The following is a 20706-nucleotide window of genomic DNA, read 5'->3' as shown; positions in this document are numbered from 1 at the left end:
AGCATTGCCCAATGCAAAAGGATTAGTGAGTTATACCTTGACAGGCTGGCCCTGGAGTAAAAAATACCCGAGCTTGTGAGCGCCACAAAGTTCTGGAAGTACAGCAAACACAAGTCTCCAGAAGTATGTGTAATTTATAGTATTTAGTAATATCTAATTTAACTGAATTAAAGATACTTTAAAATCAATTCAGTATTTAGCTTTACCAGATCTTGCATTTCAAAACATTTTCATTTCATACTTCCCAAAAGGTTATGTTGGGAAGTATGAAAAAACAGTATATCATATTTTGAACATTTCTTTTGTTTTTGTGGATGCAAATTTAACTGCTCAGCTTGATCTTGCATGTGATAGCAAAATGTTCTCAGGATTGCTTATGTTAGAGTGAAGGTTTGATCAGTGGTAACTAGTAGATTTCAACAGGAGTTAATGGTATCAAATCAGATTCAATAAATCCAAGGGTTCACTTGCTTTTGCCACCAGCTCTGAAAGTGAGTTTCAAAAACATTTCAACAATATTAAAAAAGAAACTCAGCAAAGAAAGTAACTACATTTTGGATTGAAAAATATTTTAATATGTACCTTTTATACATAAAGACATCTGCTTCCATTGTAATTCTGTCTGGCAGAATTGGTTAATGCATCTTTTGTAACACCACAAATCTTGCACTGCATTTTTCACAATCATGGCTTCTGATATGGAGGTCAGGCGTGTCTAAAGCTGGATTGATAAAGTGACTTCTGACATTTGTGGTACATTTTGAGTGAATGGTCCACTTAAAAGCATTGCAGTACATCACGAGAAAATAATACCACTCCGTCACTTTAGTTGACTCATGTTGTTAAGAGGTTCGCATTTTTCAATGAACGTCCCAAAGAAATTGGAAAGGAATCACTTGAACAACCTAAACCGAAAGATTTCAAAATGTGTTGATGTGGTAGTGAACTGATCACTTAATGGAGATCCAAAGCTGTGGTGTCCATCTCTGTTTGTGTGTTAATTTATTTGTTTATTCTGTGAGCTTATGTGGAATAAACATACATTTGAACTGTGTTTATGTGTCTATAGCTGCACGTCCTCCTCCTCCTCACTTAACTGTTCAGATCCAAAGCTAAAGTATCTCTGAGGAAACCGTATATTTATTCAGTCCAAAGCACATAATTAGTGAGATTCATTCTAATGTACGATGGATGGGAGATGTGTTCTCAGCAAAATCTAAGTTTAATCAAAGTTTGCTTTACAAAAATGAAGTCTTCCAACTTGCATGTGGCCACTTTTGTCACAAAACATGAACAATTAGACAACGTTGACATCATCCAATTTCTCCACAAGACCGTTTTCAAAATAAGGAGGCAGTTTGTTTGTATTCACACCATTAACAGTCATTTCACGAAACAAGTACTAACGGATATCTGGTGTCTTTTACACTCATTTGTGGTGAGAGTGATTATTTTTCTTCTTTTTTAATTAGCTAATGAGCTGTAATGATGGCAAATTAAAGGCACATTTATTAGTGGCTCATTTTGTTTTTCCATAGTCCATCATCTCTTCTCACCCATTAGATCTGTAAAGGTGAATAATGTCATTTAAAATAGTGTCTGCAAAATAAAATCTGATTTTTTGCCTTTAAAAATCAAATTCAATTTAATTTAAAATTTGCTAAAATGATGACTCTCCACATCCACCATAGAGGACAATGTAAATACACCTCCTGCTACATAATCATATTTAACGTCAGTTGCACTTGCAGACCTGCAAAATGCACATTCTAAAAAAAAGATCCACGGTGTGATTGTCAAAGAATCTTTCCGCTTGTAAATCCCCAAAAAACAACAGAGTTGCATTTGCTTTCTTTGACTCACTGGCTATAATTATATCTGAACATGGTATAAAACATAGTGTATCTGTATTTAAAGACAAATGAGACAAATATTTTTTTTTTTTATTTTAGTTTATTTTTCTCCACTATTTGACAAACCAAGTGCTTCAACACCAATATTAACATCACAAACATCACAGGAGTCAAACACAGCAGTGACTGTTTCCTCGCTGCTTGCCGCCCCACGCGTTGGTCCATTACGTCAACTGAAACTCATCCGATCTTCCCGTGGGGCAAGGCAGTGGGGAATCAGTAAGGGTGTGGGGGGGGGGGGGTGGTTGACGCACAAAAGTCACAGAATATCGACAGCTTCACACAACTGAATACAGTAATTACTTGATGTAATTTAAAGCTAATGTTATACTGAGAACAGACACACAAGATGGTTTTTTTTCTGCATAATGGTGATGAGGAGCATCACAACATAAAGATTAACATGAATTGTTAGGTGTGTGTGTGGTGGCTTGTTACAGTACAGATTTTTCCAAGTGCTACTGCGGTCTCAAAGTACAACGAGCACTCTGCATTTTCCCACTAAAACTTCACTATGTTCACCTTGCCATTTAGTCCATTAACAGATGTACTGCTCCCACTGGTAATCGGTTGGTCCCACTGTCATGGCTGATGTTAGTATAGCATTTTAAGATGAGCCGACACTGTGTTCTGACAGAAGCGAAACACCGACACACACATGCTGACCTCGTCTGCTTTGGAATGGTTCGTGGGAGGGTGGAAATCTCATGTTGGGACACGAGAGGCAGAAAATTAATACTTGACTGAACATCTTGGTGTACCATTAACTTGTTTTCCACGCCACTCGCCTCCAACCTCTCATCCTGATAACAGCTACACTTCTGATTAAACTCACCACTTCAGTCGTAAATTGTCTCGGAGCAATTTTGATTTGTTTGATCCAAAAAAAAAACAAAAAAAAAACCCAAACCTGGTACCTTTAATACCATCAATTCCCATTAAGTCCCCCTCAACATAAATCTATTGTCAATCAATCAATCAATCAATAACTAAAGTATAGTAGACAGCACAAGCCTGTGACTGATGGAAGAGTGAGAGGGAATAGCAGAGCAGATATAAGACTATAACTAGGCCATAGTTGCACGTGGCCGATTCATGTTTAGTAGGCATGATTAGCCACATAGAGGGACTTCCCAGCAGAACCAGCAGTTCCAGAAGACTCGTACTTGCCGAGAGCAGCCAAGCCGTTGGCCTGAAAGACAAAAAAGATAGTCTCATGAGTAAATAGCTTTTAATACGTTTTATGATGCGAGGACATGTTTTGATGTTTTCTTCGTGTCATTTTCTGACCTCGGCACGCTTGATGAACTCCTCGGTGGCGGCCTTCTCATTGTTCAGGTCTCCTCTCCATGCGTTCAGGGCAGAGGCCTGCAGGGCGCGGCCATAGGAGAAAGTGAGGGCCCAGGGCTTGGCAAGTGGACAGGTGTTAATGGAATTAAGGTTCACGCTAGCCTCCTCTTCAGACTGACCGCCTGACAAGAATGTCACTCCTGAGGAAAGAAGACACACACGCGTTATCCACCTGCTCAAATCTAATTCAGTCTTTAAAGTTGTATTTGTCTCAAATAGTTTCAACAATCTCACAGAATATATTGTATAATCGACCGCAAATGTTAAATAAATCAGAGACAGCAATCAAGAGAATATAATCGAAATAAATACAATAAAAAATACTTTAATTCCTTCCTGCATTCCAAACTCAAGTAACTCTCAGGGAACAATAAACTAAAGAAACTGAGCCAGTGCACATTAGAACATTAGAGAAACAAATTCGACCAAAGTAAAACGGGTTCCAATAACAAGTTGATGGTAAAACCTTTTTCTTTCATGTAAACCTCAATAAATAAATAAATAAATAGAAAACCCTTCCATAATTAAGCACGTCATGTTACTGTGTCTGTAGCGTTAAACCATTTATTAAAAGTCAATATAATTTTAGACTTGTGCATTAAAAAGTTTTGTGACATTAGGTGTGCGGGTAAGGGAATCTGTTACCCACATTTAGTGTCACAACCGGAACAATTACTCATCCTTTAAATGAAGCCATTTTAGAAGAAATCCAGTTTCTCAGAGCGCGCCGATATTCATCTGTATGTCATGAATGCTTATATGCGTGTCTGACCTGTGACGGCAGGAGGCACGGTGCGGCGCAGAGCAGTGACGGTCGCCATGGAGATTTCCTCGCTGCTGTACTTGCTGGGGCAGGAGTGTCCAGCAGTGACCATGTTGGGCTTCAGCAGTGTTCCCTCCAAGTACACGTGGTGGTCTGATAGAGCCTTGTACACCGCAGCTAGCACCTGGCAGCAGGAGACACAGGTGCAGAAGTCTAAATTTAAGCAAGGGCTAACTTGTGGAAAAAAAAGAAAATCTAAAATGTATAGAGTCGACAGTGGTCTCTGTTAAATATACAACTACAGTACCTTCTCAGTGATGTACTGGCAACGCTTCAGGTCATGTTCACCATCGGGAAGAATCTCAGGCTCCACAATTGGTACAATTCCATTCTAAGAGACAAGAAAAAACAAAACAAAACATGTATATAAACTTCTGATTCTTGTCATTTGAGAATAATACATTCGTTTGCAATAACAGTGTATCAATCGAGTCTTTGCAATTTCACACCAACCTGCTGGCAGATGCTGGCATACCGTGCCAGGACATTAGCGTTCTCATAGATGGCGAGCTCAGATGGCGTGGTCTCGCTGATCTTCAGCACAGAGCGCCACTTGGCGAAGTCGGCACCGTCCTTCTTGTACTGGGCGCAGCGCTCGGACAGCCCGTCCAGACCTACACACCACACAGACACAGAACCTCCCTTTAGAAATATCATAACGATTGTCGTAATGTTCGAGACGTTTTCAGAACACAGGTGGAGCAACCATTTGTTTCAGAGGGGACGACATTGTGAAGGACCAAACCATAGGCTGAATATGATTATACCCGATATGACTGCATTTCTTATTAAATAATATATTACGTGGTTTTGATCAGCTAATGGAATTCATTGAAACAGAAATGAGCAAAACAGTTGTAAGCAGGACTAAAGTATGTGACCATTGAGTGGCACAATGTTTCAGACAGTGTGATTCATCCGCTTCCTACCCTGAGTGGTGGTCTCTCCATTTGTTCCAGCCAGTGGCACAACACCCTTATCAACCTGTGAAGAGAAAAAAAAAAATTAAAGGACAAATGTGACAAACCAGTCGATTCTTGTTAAACGCACCTTTCCTGAACTAATGACCTTTCGCCCGGGTTTACCCTCAAAACCTACACTCCTGTTGTGGGTGAGTGGCTCTGTGTTTATCTAAACATGTTGATAGCCTGTTATTGTTTTCGGGTAGTTTCCAGTTTCACTTGTCAAAATGCCAAAGTCAGCAAAAGTTGTCTTTTTTCAAAGACTGACGGTGTGAGCAGAACAAGTCACGTGAACCAAGCGAACCACTGAGACTAAAGCATGATGCAATTGTCAATCAGAAAGATTATTAAACGCATTAAAACCCGAGCAGAAATCTATTTTCTCCCCCCATTAAAGAGATTCTATTATGACAGAAGTGGTGCACTTGGACATTTGGTACCTTGATGCCCACAACAATGCCGCGGTCTTTGATGAGTTTGGCGAAAGGAGTGCCGTCGTCTGTGTTCTGGTACAGAGTTTCATGGAAGAAGATCACCCCTCCGATGCAGCTGTCGATGCGCTGGTCAGCGGTGAAGAGCAGCTGGCGGTAGCGGCGGCGGTTCTCCTCCGTGTTCTCAACCCCGATGGGGTTGAAACGTTTCGCCATGCTCCCTGAAGACATGTCGTGGACAAATAAAGGCTCAGGCATTACTTTCAATTTTAATAGAGCGACAGTTATGCGTTTAATGTCAGTTGTTTAACACATTTAAAGTGGATTCGAGGGTTACTTTCAAGTCAATTTGTCACTCCCAGCTGCCACATAGGAAAACATGCAGATTAGAGATGTTTACTTAATGTATTCATCTCATTACTTTATATGTTATAGGAATTACTGTGTTGTAGTCGGTACTGTGTAAAGAAATGCCAACAATTAAATTACATTTTCACCGCAGAGGTTGCGGTTTCCTTTTTTATGTAATCATCATAATATTTGGGCCGAACCATTTTGACACATAAAATAAAACTTTAAGATTTCATTTAGGAATTTGGGTAATTTGTTACCATGTTGCAATGTTATAAACAAAACTTATTGATTGACCAATTGTATGTTCACAGAGCATACATTCAATAGAAAATGGTTCTGGTTTGGAATATCACTTTCGTGAGGTTTACAACAGACGTCATTCATCAGCTTTTGGGGAACCATAATTTCACATTTGCACGTACCGGTGGACTCATCAGCTGCAAGGATGCCTTTCCCTGGAGCGACTATCCTCTGAGCGATGCCCTGCAGCTCCTTCTTCTGCTCAGGAGTCAGAGCGGGGTACTGGTGAGTCATGATGGCTGGAAGAAAGGAACAGAGCCACAGTGTGTGATCATGTGTCGCCCTGGACGACCGCCCAGTCCTGGCCTCGCTCCGAGCCCTGCTATTGTTTATACAACATGGCTACCTAAAGGGCGCTCTTGGCTCGTCTCAGTGGGGGCAGGGGGAGGGGCAAAAATGGCAAATCACCTGCATGACCCAAGAGTCACGGACCAAGGGCGCAGGATGCATGTCAGATGTGATAAAAACGGCAGAGGAGAGGAATCGTTTCCTACTTCCTGAGAGAACATGAGGAAGACGGCGCGGCTGTTTATGCTCAGTACAACAACTCATTGTGTGACTGACAAAACCAAACAACCTTCCTCATAGCCATTAGGGTGGCTTTACAGGAACAACATCGTCTTTGATATGCGGTGTGGTGTTCGGTCACACAGAAACCGTTTGGTGGCGGCATCCGAGCCGACATGATTAAACGCACGCACAAGCTCCAGAGCAGATCACCCTGTCCTTTTATTCACTCTGCCGTAAATAAGCAGTTACATAAGCCCCTCCCCTCCCGAGCCACGGAAGACGGAGAGAGGAAGATTACGTAACAACTCTCCTATAGACTCGGTGCTCATTCTAGCAGCAGGACTGGATGCTGCACGGCTCGTTTCCCTCTCCTCAGCAACAGTCAGAATCTCTCCCTTCTTGAATGATATATTACTTGTTTTCATGTTTTTTTTAATCACACAATGTAGCCGACTGGTGCAGCACTGCGACCATCAATCACTCCGTCTGGGCGAACACACACAGGGTTCGCAAACTCCCACTCTCGCACGTCTCAAAAGCACATCACGCCCACGAATGGGGAGCGTGTTGCGGGAACAAGCTGCGACTTGTCCTTCTGGTCGACTGCACTGCTCTCACCAAACCATGTCACTTTTCACAGGCCTTTGTTCACAGCATCCCAGGCACTCTGGTATGTGCCACGATAATGGATCAGTTATAGATGAAACCGATTGATGGGTGGAAGCGATGGGGGTCAGCTCGAGAGGGCTCTGAGGCAAGTTCCAGTACGCTCCACAAAAGGTCTGTGCTGCACACAGCCTCGCTCAATAGACGGATAAAAACAGATACATTCACATAAACTATTCAAAAGAAAATTAAGAGGTTAAACCGCAACCTGGAATGGTGTAAAGTAAGGAGCGTATTTAATTTACAAATCTCTTCTAATAAGAGGTCACAGTCCATTCCCATCCTCGGCTGGTTTGCTATGGCAAGACACAGGACGACAGAGCCGGTAGCCTCTGGGTTAATCCCCAGCTTAAAGCTGTGAGATAACAACTGTTCGAAAACATGGACGCCTCCTAATGAAAACGGAGTCCGGTTAACACAACACCAGCACGCCTCAGTGCTAACGCTCACATTTTAGGCACAGGTGAAATTCGAGAGGTCAGGCCAGCGGGGTATAATGCGTCTCGCGAGGAGAACGCGAGATCATGAGTCTGGACTCTCCAGTGAATACAGAGGAGTATTTACATTTGCCAAAAGGCCAACAGCAGTGCGCACGTACGATGTCTGGGATTTCACCGCGCTTGTGTGTGTGTGTGTGTGTGTTCGGCTCTGCTCCATTGTCAGCCACACAAAAAAGATCACACTCAGCAAATACCCGCAATCTTTTGTACGGGACCTGCAGGCTTTAACAGTGGAAGTACTCAGACTTTACTTCCACACGAGGAAGTTTATTTTTAGGAAATACTTTGCACAGCTGTTAGATACTCGATAAGAAATGCATGACACAACAATCAGCTCAGCGCATTGGAAAGTTACAAAAACGCATAGTTTTAGGTTTATTTTAAAAGAGCGTGAACCTGTGAACACGTTAATAGATGTTGCTCTCGGACCGTGGTTGTGTCCAGACTCCAAACTTTATGAATCCCCTTGTGGAAATTCCTTTTCAGCATTGACCAAATCCATTTCTATGATGTGGAGGCGTGGCTACATTACAGTGCTTCAGGGAACCAATGGGGATCGATCATCTTGCTCAGGGACTCAACACTCATCACAACAGTTGACAGAATCAGATATGGTCGGCCTTCTTGAGTAACATATCGACGCAAATTGTGGCCACTGTTTGTTAAAACTCAGTAAGAGCATGAACGATATTAACGTGATTGAGTATTGAATGGTATTGAGTGAATACGACACTGGATGGCTGGAAGAGACGCACCGACAGAATGGGTACATTAGCGTTTTTCTATTTTTGTGCCTGCTCCTCAAACGCGTCTCCAGGAAATGCTTTCTATCCACAGGGGGAACATTAGATCAACAATCCAAACCCTAGTTTGTGCCTCACATGCAGTTATGAATGAGGATGTGCGGCGGGACAGGGCGCCACAGATGTGACAAATACTGGGCTGTTGATCATAATGCACTTATCACAATATCAAAAGCAAATCTGATCAACTGTGAGAAAGTGGAACTTGAATTTGCTGACGAATATCAAGCTTGCGCTAATATTAAACTGTAACAACTGCATATTTAATGAGATGGCCCGAGCACTTAACTCCTAATTTAGTACTTGCACTGAGAAAGATCATGAGAAGCTTCAGCTGAGCTTTCAACCTGGACAAACTGCTTTCTCAATGTATCCCTCTGCCTACTGCAATTCACTTAAGCAATATCTCCCTTATGTTATGCCTCAAGAACATCAGAGATGATAGTGTTGGTGAGGCATCCCTGTATAATCTGATATATGCACCTTTCAATAGAATGGTATCATTACGATCCCAATGTCTATGATTGTAGGTTTGTCTTAATTTTGCCTTTGCATTGTTTCTCAGTGATTTTGACTTCAGCCTGTTGCTCGTTGGTCAGCCAATAAAAGGCAAACGCCATTTCTGCACTGCGACATCAAGATCTAACAGCCAACTCCCAACTGCGTCACTCAGAACTGCTTAAAACATGTGTGACGACAGCCCACAGCCACAACGCTGTAAAGGAGACCCACTAAACCAAGATGGGCAAATAACCCAACATTTCTAACACCCAGATTTGCAAAAAACACACAGACACGTCACTCTGTCGTAAACATACTGGAGCTGGTCATTTGTGAAGCAAGCGATACACTAAAATATTTTTAAAAGCTTACATACTATAGTGCCTAATGTGTACAAGGCTGCAGGAAGGGACTGAACATCTCCCCTAAAGCTTGGCTGGTGTTGCAGTCATGCCACTAATTGATAATTTAATAGAGAGAAGGGTGAGGGGAATCTGTTTAAAACAAAATAGCCTTTTGGGGGGGGGGTTTTGCATCGTCATAGCATTTACCTGTTCAGCCATCTGGTTGGTTCTCTACATTGCAAGCTGCGTGAGCTGCAGTAGGTGCAAGATCACGCTTCAGAGGCAGCACTACAGTAAAGAAGCCTGCTCGCTTTGCTGCGTTTTATTACCAGACGGACTGCAGGCCTTGGCGCTGGCGCAATCGGCTGTACTGGAACTGCTTCCATCTTCAGGCCTGGCTCCGGCAGCACAAGCCGGAGCACTGTTGCCCATGCAGCTCACTGATATGGCAACGGGCGTCAAGGCTGCTCATGTATTTCAGTCCACAAGGAAGTTGCGAAAATGTGCAGACGACACAAACGGCATCATCAACCCCACACAGCCACACATTATCTAACTGACATTTTAGACATGACAGAAATGATCAAGGTAAAACAAAATTTAAGAGTATAAATACAAAACAGCTAGTCTCTCCCCCCACTTAGTTCAGAGAGATACTAGATTACAGCATCAAACACCTCCATCACTCTTCCCTGCCTCTTAAATGGTGAAATTAGTGTTTTATTCCGTTGCAACCAATGATCTGCGTCAGTGTGCTTTTAACATAAGCAAAACCCACAATCTGATCGATTGACTTTCCATCAATCCCTCGCGGAATCAATTATTTCGGCTTTACCAAAATGAAAACGAAACATTGAAATATATATTTCGTATGAGGCTTATAAAAAAAAAACAACCCTGGCTGCATGTATTTTGTGAATATATTCTTTGGCCGGATGAATAGCTGTTGCGCCGAGTGTCTGCAGGCTGCCCCGCCCCCCATCACCACATCCCTGGTCTACGTGCTCCGGCGCAGATACACCCTGACGAGGCTCGAGCTCACGAGCACGACGTCTCATCGTCACTAACTGCTGCCGCATGACGAGCACGCGAGAGACGGGGGGAAATCGAGGCTAAAAAAACGTTAAAAAAGAAATCAACGGTCAATCACGTGAAATTAACGGGAATAAGTGACAGCAGGGCCGCAACAGGCTTGTTTCTCGACTTCCACTTCCATCCGTGAAGGTCATCGCTATTGAACCCTCCCTGCTTTGGAGGTCGGGGAAATGCACACATTTCGAGGCATTTCTAAAAAAGAAAAAAAATAGTTTAATAGTTTTCATTTAGTACATTATAACGTGGGCGTGAACGACACAACTCCAGCAGTCAAATAAGGGCCGACGAGCCAGGAAGAAACTGTTAGCTTCCCGTTATCAGCGTCACGTCCTCATCATCCTTATTATTATTATTTCCCAGTAGGAGAAGCAGAGAGACAAACGGCTGTAAGCTCGTCGAGGGGAGATTTTTCTCCTTACCTGGCGGGGGTGGATGTCGGAGCAGACGAGAGTGGACCGAGAGCAGGTGAGTTGCGTGCCGGGAGGATGCGGACTGGTCTCCTGTTTCACTGCTGCAGCGCAACGTGACCCTTTACAAAACCTCCCCGGAGGTGGGCGGGGCCGGATGACGTCACCACGCCGTCCAGACGCAAATGATGGTGCGAGGCGCAGCGTGATTTTGCAACTTTTTCCTGAACATGTCACCCTCGGATGGACCTCCATGGAACCGCAAAACAACAGATCACATTTCAGAGCGATTTCTACATAATGGTGTAGTTATTGAATCCAAAAAGCTTGAATTATATATCATATTTGTTAGAAAGCAAGGCAAGTGAAGGGAAAAAGATGCGAGGCGCCAAACAAATGATGGTGCTTTATAAGGAAATAAAGGAAATATATGAAACCAAGGCGAATAAGAATATGAAGCTATTAAAATTGTGTTACACATTAAATCAAAGCAATTAAGATAGTCATTAAACGGAGAATAAATAAAGCAAAAGCCTTAAGATGAATAAAATTAGAAAAATATATTGTTGAATTGAAAGCCTGAGCAAATGATAAAGTATAAAGGCCTGATCTAAAAGAAGAGAGTGCATCACCAGTCCTTTGGTGTTCAGGAAGTTTGTTCCACAGGTACGGATTGTAACTAAATGCTGCTTCACCTTATTTCTTCTGACTCTTAAACACTGCGTAAATCAGAGGTCTGAAAGTTTCATATTCTACAAGAAAAGTTTAGATGTATTAGGCCCAAGAACATTCAAAGCTTTACAGACAGGAAGTCACATTTTGAAGTCAATATTTTGGCACACATGCAGCCAGACCTTTAACTATAGTAACTTTTGTACACCAGGTATTGTAGTGTAAGTTGTATTGTACCAAATGCACCACACATTAAATAGTCCTGAATAAGCCATTTTAAAGTCAAGTTTTGACTTCACAGCAAATTCAATTACGAATGGGATCAGATCAAATTAAATGCCCCTGTTTCAGAAACAAGACAATGGTCAGAAAGTCTTACTAGTAATGTGAAAAACATAGAATACCAAAAACGGATCAGAAAAAAATTATAGTTCAAATTGAATTAAAGGAACTGGGAAGTGATTGCACATCAATCCTTGTCTACCTTTTGATACACAATTAAGTAGTGTAGTAACCAATCTTATAGAATGATATGTGAGTAGTGTATAATTCATTCTCCTATTTGAATGTTTGAGTTAAAAATTCATACACCGCCTGATTCACCCAGGTTTTTAATATGTGGGAGGGGACCCCCTACCACATATTTCACCCATTTCACCCTCAATACTGCACACTAAAGCCATTTTTAGGACAATTTTGATTTATCATCTTTATACTTATAATGAATCATGTAATTAAAATCCATCTTACCAAAAAAAATAGTTGAAACTATAAACCTCTGTTTGAAAAAGGCATCGCCCTCACCCCCAGATTTTCCCAGGGACGCCCCACGAAGCCTTTCTGGCAACTCCCCAGGGGCAGCCTCAGCCCAGCCCACTCTGGAGAACCACTGCGCAATATTATGTCACTGCATGGATGCATGTAAGTAAAGGACAGGGAGCTGAACACATGGTTATTGAGTACAGCATACAGTACAAAATGTTCTTTTGTAATAAACCTGAAAGATTGGGTACAGCATACAGTGCAAAATGATATTTCGTAAGAAACCACAAGTGTGTTTCAGGGGAACAAAATGGCAGACATTGATAAGTTCAAAACTGTCTGACAAACCAAAGGAGCACAGCACTGTATAGTATGAGTTTAATATTCCATCTGTGCTACATGGCAGTTACAAAAATACATCGTAACATAACATATAACATATAAGCTTCCAAAATATTTTTTTTAATAAGCTTTATAAAGAGTATTATTATACATAAGCATTTCTGTGACAAAACAAAAAGCAAGCTCAGGATAACACGTGAGGCATTCAGGGTACACAGATTTACAACTAATGGCCTAAAATAATCCAATCATGGGACAAGTGCATGAAGGTGTGATTGCTTCCTAAACTTATGAGAGCCTTTGGACAATAGAAAAAGCCCTGTGTCTATAAAAATGTCAACTGGGGTAAACAATACTGTTGGTCATACAACTCACTGTCCCAGCTTGCGTACAGCCAGGTACTGACATGGAGTAGAAATCAAGGCTGGGAAAAACGGCAAGTCTTCCCCTAAGTCACTGGTTTAAAATGACAAAAATAAATGAGATGTTGAAGGCATACACTTCTCAAATTGGTATTGTGGTGTCTGACTTTAATAATAATGCAGTGGGAAAATGTTTCTGCTGCTACATAATTTAGGCAGCTGAGGTTTAAGGTTGGGAAAAAGTCAATCACAGCATGACTAAAGGGGTAAAGTTTAAAGGTAGAACACCCCCCCCCCACACACACACAAAAAATCATTTGCTTTTGCCAGAACAGTTTCATCACCATGCCACTCGATAATAAAGGCAGAAGGTTACAAATCCGCTCACTTTGCTGAAGGGTTTGATTTAGATTTCTACAACAAAGAAAAAGATATAATGTGAATTGTGGCAAACTATTGTGAGTTTCTACGGGAGGTGAATGTGATCTTATTTGTACACTATTTCCCCAACAGTGACGACCAATTGACATAAAATCTTTGATGAGCTAAAGCCCACTTGTTTTCACATAATCATTTAAGCAAAGAGCCTCGGCAAGGAGCTCGGATAAAAAAAAAAAAAAGGCAAATGAGCAAATCAAAACAAAGTGTCTCAAACACATCGGGAAGAAGAAAATAATTTCCGAACGTGTGTGGGATAGCTGTGCTATCTTTAGTTCACATTACTGATTTTGTTTAAAACTGTACTTTCAATTTCATGAGGTCAGTCATTTACTAAGTAAGACAAAGATGCTTCAGATTTATTGGGTTGGTGAGCAAACTGTGACCTGAAAGAAAGTCACACAAACACTTCTCTGCGTGGACCTTTTTCCTGAGCAAGCTGCAGTGGGAATGCTGGTCCGGGCAATGGTGCAGCTGTGCGATGGTGTGCCCCTGGATCCAGTTGTGTCTCGGGTGTGGCAGGAGGGCTGAGGAGTGCGTCGTAATCGAAGCCTCTGAGAGGCTGCAGCGACAGGGTGAGGCCTCGTCGAGCCTTGGCCGCCCGATCCGGTCTTTCTCTCAGTTCGAGAATCACCTGCAGAGTTACAGCGACGACACTCAAGTCACTTTGTTTCTCCTTAGAATAGAGGAGACTGCAAAAATGACGAGATGTATAGAAGTTACCTGAACTGGCTGCCGCTGCAATAGGGAGAGGTCAAAGGTTGTTCCGTAGAAGAAAGTTTGCCGTTTGAAACGATCGAGGGTCCTCAAGCGGCGGGAGGGAGTCTTGCATAAAAGCTGGACGGGCAAAAAAGTCTGATTTACTATGACATTTTGAAAAGGCTTCAGATTTAGTACTTATTTTTACAAGTTAACAAAAAGACAAAAAACATTAGATAATCTCATCTGCACGATTACTCTTCATGGAATTACCTCAGTTATCAGCAAGGCAAAGGGGGGTGTGAAGCTGAGGGGCATTTCATATGGAAAACTCCTGACTTTCCGCAGCATACTGCAATGGTCTGGCTCTGGAGGCACGGGGAACTGAGGGAAGGTGCAAGTAGGTGAATTCATTATATTTAATGCATGTTTACATGCAAAATCATCACCACAGCTTTTTTTTCCTGCAGCGGAATTCAAGCTCAGAATTGACCCTGAAATAGCGATTGTGACTAACGTCCACCGGATCTCACCTTCCCATTAACCAATGAGAAAAGAAGAATTCCAAGAGACCACCAATCAGCGGCATGGTTGTAAGGTCCACCACTCAACACCTCTGGGGCTGCAGAACACACAGAGTATGAAATATGCTTTCCACAATCAGAAACAAACTTCATACCATCGGTTCCTTTGTAGGGAAGAGTAAGGGTGGATGTTTTTCTCACCCATATATTGGATTGTTCCACAAATGGTAAAGGCTCTTCCTCCTCTCTCGAGGCGGCGGGACAAACCAAAGTCAGCTAATCGGAGGTGTCCTACCATAAAATGACACACACAAAAAAATTGTATATGAAACATGAAATTCAATGCCCACAGATCAAAGTCAGACCGCGGAAAGACTTTACATCAAGTAAGAGTCAGAAAGAAGACATCAACTGCAAACATTCAACATAAGAGAAGGATGTTGTGGATTTTTCAATGTAAGTTCTCTGTTCTGTCTGCTAATCGTATTAAAACAGCACAACCCCATCATCATCGTCATCGTAATCCTCATCATCAAAATGTTGCTTCCTCTTGCAAAATAGCATTTGCATTAAATCCATACATTGAGTTTTAATTAGTTAAAATGTGCATGCTGAAGGTTACAGAAATCCTGTGTTTTGATAGCATTTGCCAAGATTATATTATATTAAGATTATATTTATATATATATATATATATATATATATATATATATATATATATATATATATATATATATATATATATATATATATATACCAAGATTATATTTTGTATATATAGACTATATATACTTACTGTATATTAGAAGTTATGTATCAGTTATTATGCTATAATTCTACAGGTCCAGCTCATTTAGATAGTACATGGCCCCCATGGATGAGGTTTATGTTTTGCTGTTAAATTCTGAGGTTTTTGACGAAGTTGCCAAGGAGTGAATCTTTTTAATGTTATACTGTTTCCCACTCAGCATTAATGTTTTAGTAAGTGATGCTCGCTGGAAGCCTCTGTGGTATATAGGAACTATGCTGCTCTCTGCTGGTGACAAGCTTTCACTCACCATTGTCTGTGAGAAGAATATTTTCCATCTGCGGGAAAAAAAGGGTAAAAAAAAAGACTGAATGAAATTGAAAACTCATTCATCACTGGAAAAAATTCTATAGCACAGATTCTTGACCTAAGATTTTATACTAGAATATAAAGTGCTGGTAATTTTATATTTGACACACAACCTCATGAAGATAATTAGTAAAAACACTAAACTGGAGCCTATAAATGCATAATCAACTGTACTTAAGCTGCATTTATAGATTTAAACAGAATCCTATTTTACAAAATACACATTATTTAATACTAAAAACACAATTCATAAGAAGACAGTTATTTCACAGATCACAAACGAGGCATTCTGTGAGAAATTAGAGTATTGTGAGAGAAAATTTAAAACTTTTCATGAATAAGGTCGTGTTTGTACTACAAACAGAACTTTCTACATCAATCACCATCAAAGCAAACTGAACAAAATCGATAGATTTTTATCACCTTAATATCTCTGTGGATGATCCCAAAGTCATGTAGAAATTCTGTCAATGACACAAAAGGAACAAAAACAAAAAAATGTATGTAAATAACAAATTGTTTAGAGTCATTACTTGTCGCTCGGGGAAAATCCTCTGAGAGTTTATCTGATTTCAATTAGACCTCCTTTTACAATAACTCAATATCAAATAACTCATGGAAACATTTGCATGAACCATTTCATCGAATTAAGATTTCTGAGGACGGGTGTTAAGTGTGGGAGATGTATAGTTCTCGATATTCTTAGTTTTATCCATGTGTTGCGTACGCACCGAGTGCACTTCCCAACTCTGCGGCGAAAACTTGCACCGTGTTCTCCGTAAACTGACCAATCATCTGCCAGTAGGTGTAGAGGTCTCCAGTACTGCAGTAGTCACACACTGAGGGAGTAAAAGCTGCATTAAAACCTGTTTCTGTCATGCAAAGACACAGGTGAGGGGAGGTGAGGTCAGCGGGAGGTGAAATACACACTGGTGAAATTAGGAGAGAGGTGTGTCGTCTGCATTAAACTACTGGGGAAGACGAAACCCCATTAAAAAAATAGTGATCAATGATCATTTATTCTGGATATTGATGCATTTAATTTACTGTTACCTAATAGACCATGAAAAGTTGATTAAAAAAAATAAAAACGGCAGTTATTGCGAAAAACTGTCAACACTGATTTAGGTTGAGCCCTTAGAGAGTAGTAGAAATAACAAACATCTTTATAATTATCTATTAAAAGGTACAGTGGTGATTCACAGTTGATGTGAACAGTCGCAGTCTCCCTACAGAAAGGGACAGGCGTTTTCGCTGAGCTGCGGCAGCATTCAACATCTGGTCTCCGGGCGAACACGCTCTCTCTTCACAGGGGGCGGGGAAGCAAACAAAGTGGGTCACATTTTCTGAGTCAGTGGCTAATTTGGAAAAAAAAAAAAAAAGGGTGAATGCTCTGGAGGAGAGGGAAAAAAGGGCAAAGCAGCAGCACGATGCAGAGGGAACGGGAGAGAGAGGGGTGGTGGGGTTGTTCAGTAAAGTCTTCAGGTAGTGTAAAATAGTGATTGCCAAGCATTTTGCTTTGATTCATTGAGTTGTACATGTTGGGTCGGGGGAATTGTGGGTAAATCCCAGAAAAAGCTGCCAGTGATTAAGGGGGAAAAGGTAACGTGACGAGGTTTTGGACAGTGGATCTGGGTTGAATTGGGGCACTGGCAGCTGTCTGACTCACTAATGTAGAGGTGGCGCTGTGTCTGCCAGCAGTCCTGCAGGTCATGGACAAAAGGGTGGCGGACCTGTCGCTGTGGGCAAAGGTCAAAGATCAACCTGAAAACTCTCACGTTTGATCATTGGAAGGTCAACACTTTCTTTTAAGTCTTCAATGCAACCAGTTCTTAGGAGAAGATGCTAAAAATCGAGATGTTACAGAAACTGTTAAACATACCTGAATACTTAATTCAGCTCATATTGGCCATAATGGCAGATGTAAAGAAAAATATATTTTCATTTTCTGCGTAATACCGTATTTATAGTAACAGACAAAATACAGATTTTGGCAAGTTTCTTGGAAAGCTCCATGACACTGATGTTTTCAGGCTTTGTAGTGGTTTGAGCTGATATTTTCAACAGATCTGCACATTCATAAAAACAACATTATGAGAATGATTTATAAGCTGTACCAACCTGGACAATAACTTCTTCTTTAGATTGCTCTAGGACCCCGAGTCTTAGTATCTCGGATTTAGGTATAACCTGATGGCAAAAAAAAAAAAAGAAATGTTTATAAATTATGTGTAGAAATAAGAAACCCAGTACTAAGTTACTTCTTATATATATGAACATATTTGTTATTTTAGTTTTGATTCTATACAGAGATAAACTGGTCCAACGTATTGATTGTTCCATAAACCAGCTATTTTTATGATGCGATTAGAGAAATCTAAATTTTTTCTATACAGATTTTTACCAGTTCCAGTACTGTGGCTTTGTGAGCTTTGACCAGAGAGAAATCATAGCATAGACTCACAACTCGAGCCAATTTATGGGGTAATCATTTAACCACCACGCATGTGTTTATAGTCTAATAGAAATAATCAAATGTAGGCTTTTTTTGCAGTGGACTCACTTTGACGGCATATGTCTTGTGTTTGGTCTTGTCCTTCACTTTCAGAATAGGTCCAAATGAACCTTTGGCGATGTAACCAAGCACCTGAAAAGAGAGAGAGCGAGAGAGCGAGAGACAGAGAGAGAGAGAGAGAGAGAGAGAGAGAGAGAGAGAGAGAGAGAGAGAGAGAGAGATTCACAACCACACAAACAAGAATGTCCAGTCCAGTCATATATCAGTTATAATAATTATGATACTATATTTTCACATTGAAGATGATTTCTACCTGAAAGTGTTCTTGCCCAGGCACAGTTCTGTGGGGGAACTCAGGCAGGAACATGCTAATAAACCCCGGGAGACTCCACTCTGCCCTCAGTTTGCCGGGGCCGACTCCCGCCAGCCTCAGGACGTGCTCCGGGATCTCGGGGGCCTTGCCCTGAAGCATGCGACGCTGGCCCAGCTGGAGGGCTTGTGGGGCCAGGCGACACAGGCTTGCTGGGATAGACAGGCCCATGCTCGAGAGGAAGCCGCGCCAGCCGGAGGAGAGGGCCTCATTTTCTTGCACTTCAGGTGACCTCTGTGGAAGAGAAAGACGTAAAGTAGCACATTTAGTAGATACTGCCATGGTTCTATTGTGTTGTGGGTCATTTCGACACTAAACTTGCAGATAACCAGAGTTTCTAAAAAAAAAAGACAAAAAAGACAAAAAAAAACTTCCCATGGCACAAAAGGGAAATTTGATATTCTCAATAGAATGTATCTACCTTGCACAAACATTGTTTATTCAGGTACTGCTTTAAGCAATGTTCTACTTATACTTGACCTTTTGAAAGTTCTGAGCTCATAAGGTAAAGTGATGCAAGCTTCTGCAGTGTAAAACAATTGCACAAAACCTGTTTACTTTAGCGTTTCAAGCAAGGATTGTTGCATAACCATTGCTTTGTAATCACACGCAGACACACTTTATTTGCTGTTGAAAACTCTGTAGATGTAGTTATGCAATTCCAGAGATACAGCACAAGAAGATAAAGCATGCCTGCCATAGCTACATAAATACTCTGGAGCTTATTCCTGCTGTCAGATGAGATGGAAAACCCTCGGTTCATCCAATCTGCAGTCACTAGGTCACACAACTGTCTCCCCCTGGGCCTTGTGCTGCACTACAGTACAGATCTGGATGCTCTGCGGTGCAAGATGTGTGCATTGAAGCATACAGAATGTCATTATCATCTGAGCCAAGGGGGGCATTGGCAGTCACTATTGGCTGAAATCAATGAGACACAATCTATTAGAATAGAACAATATCGTCAAATTTCATGAGGATTTAAAGTGTTTGTTTGATTTACGAGTGGCTCCAGGAAGCGTGCAGTTCTGCCTTCAAAGAAAAGGCGTTAATAATAAAAGCGCTTAACCAATTCACTTTTTTGTGAGGATATTGAAGGGTGATATTGAGTGTCCAATATAACACCGACTTGATAACTTAAAATTTCGATTCTTATTTACCAGACAGCCAAATATTACATTGAAGAAACACGGAGGATTTTACGCTGGTCGTCACTGCGTGTGCGCGCACAAAAAAAAAAAAAAAAAGCCCATCCCAACGGAAACGGGGAAGCCCGTACGTGCGTCACACCTGAGCAAGCACTAGTTCCATTCAAACTCACCTTCCTGTTTTTACTGCCGTCGGCCCCCATTAGTGTGACAGGACATCAGCACTGTAACCCCGAGTGCGGCGGCTCCTCATCCAGGCGCTCACATCGTCGCACTGCGCGCAACGACCCGCGTCCTCTCCAGCGCCTCACGCACGGCGCACGGAATTAAATCAAGGGTGGACGAAACAGAGTTGTAGCAAACCCGCAGCTGATCACGCTATCCGGTGCAAATTGTGACAGATATGGCGACATAAAAAAAACAAAAACAAAAACCCAAGTTAATCCCGAGTATGGGCAACGTCAGCGCAAATCCGCCCACGTCCCCTGCCGTCCAATGAGACGATTACCTGGGGCTCAGCTCCCCCTGCTGCTCGGTGTCCTTTTAATCAGAGCCAGACATCAGCTCAGCTAAAATACCTTTTCTTCTATTTACTGCATCGATTGCATAATGTGCTTCTTATTTCCGAAAAGGCATTTTAAATGCACGCGTGGAGAAATGTGCACGTAGTGCGGCGCACTTTGTGACGCATTACACTCACTCATCTAAAAATAAACCAAAGCATGCATAATTTCTGCTGCTTCAACATGTTAAGAGAAAGCCCAAAAGACACCGTTGAAGGAGAATTCACACATGTAT

At 41.6% G+C, this 20706-nt stretch overlaps 2 protein-coding genes across 2 annotated transcripts; both read right to left on the bottom strand.

Moving 5' to 3' along the window:
• Positions 1–1952: 1952 nt before the first annotated feature.
• Positions 1953–11058, bottom strand: aldocb (aldolase C, fructose-bisphosphate, b). The gene is made up of 9 exons (XM_080508646.1): positions 10972–11058; positions 6256–6372; positions 5489–5700; positions 5016–5070; positions 4540–4700; positions 4334–4417; positions 4036–4210; positions 3204–3403; positions 1953–3105 (listed from the first exon to the last, which is right to left on the bottom strand). Exons 2-9 carry the CDS (start codon positions 6365–6367, stop codon positions 3013–3015), a joined length of 1092 nt encoding a protein of 363 aa, XP_080364772.1. The 5' UTR covers positions 6368–6372; positions 10972–11058; the 3' UTR covers positions 1953–3012.
• A 2874-nt stretch (positions 11059–13932) lies between these two features.
• On the bottom strand, positions 13933–20111 carry rskrb (ribosomal protein S6 kinase related b; the record flags this gene model as incomplete). Its single annotated transcript, XM_080508644.1, has 13 exons — positions 13933–14169; positions 14259–14372; positions 14508–14618; positions 14768–14856; positions 14960–15049; positions 15817–15844; positions 16299–16339; positions 16607–16714; positions 17545–17614; positions 17997–18065; positions 18439–18522; positions 18704–18994; positions 20082–20111. 13 exons carry the CDS (start codon positions 20109–20111, stop codon positions 13933–13935), a joined length of 1362 nt encoding a protein of 453 aa, XP_080364770.1.
• Positions 20112–20706: the final 595 nt, after the last annotated feature.

This window comes from Blennius ocellaris (genome assembly GCF_963422515.1).
Source record: "Blennius ocellaris genome assembly, chromosome: 14".
Lineage (NCBI taxonomy): Eukaryota > Metazoa > Chordata > Actinopteri > Blenniiformes > Blenniidae > Blennius > Blennius ocellaris.
Note: the sequence above shows the minus strand (reverse complement) of the source record. Positions and strands in the feature narration are given on the sequence as shown.

Excerpts from the sequence above, each read along its gene's own strand:
- aldocb (XM_080508646.1), bottom strand. The coding sequence starts at position 6,367 with ATGACTCACCAGTACCCCGCTCTGACTCCTGAGCAGAAGAAGGAGCTG. Across the intron at positions 4,211-4,333 it reads GCCAGTACATCACTGAGAAG|GTGCTAGCTGCGGTGTACAA; the intron begins GTACTGTAGTTG and ends TCCTGCTGCCAG. Across the intron at positions 3,106-3,203 it reads AGTTCATCAAGCGTGCCGAG|GCCAACGGCTTGGCTGCTCT; the intron begins GTCAGAAAATGA and ends TTTGTCTTTCAG.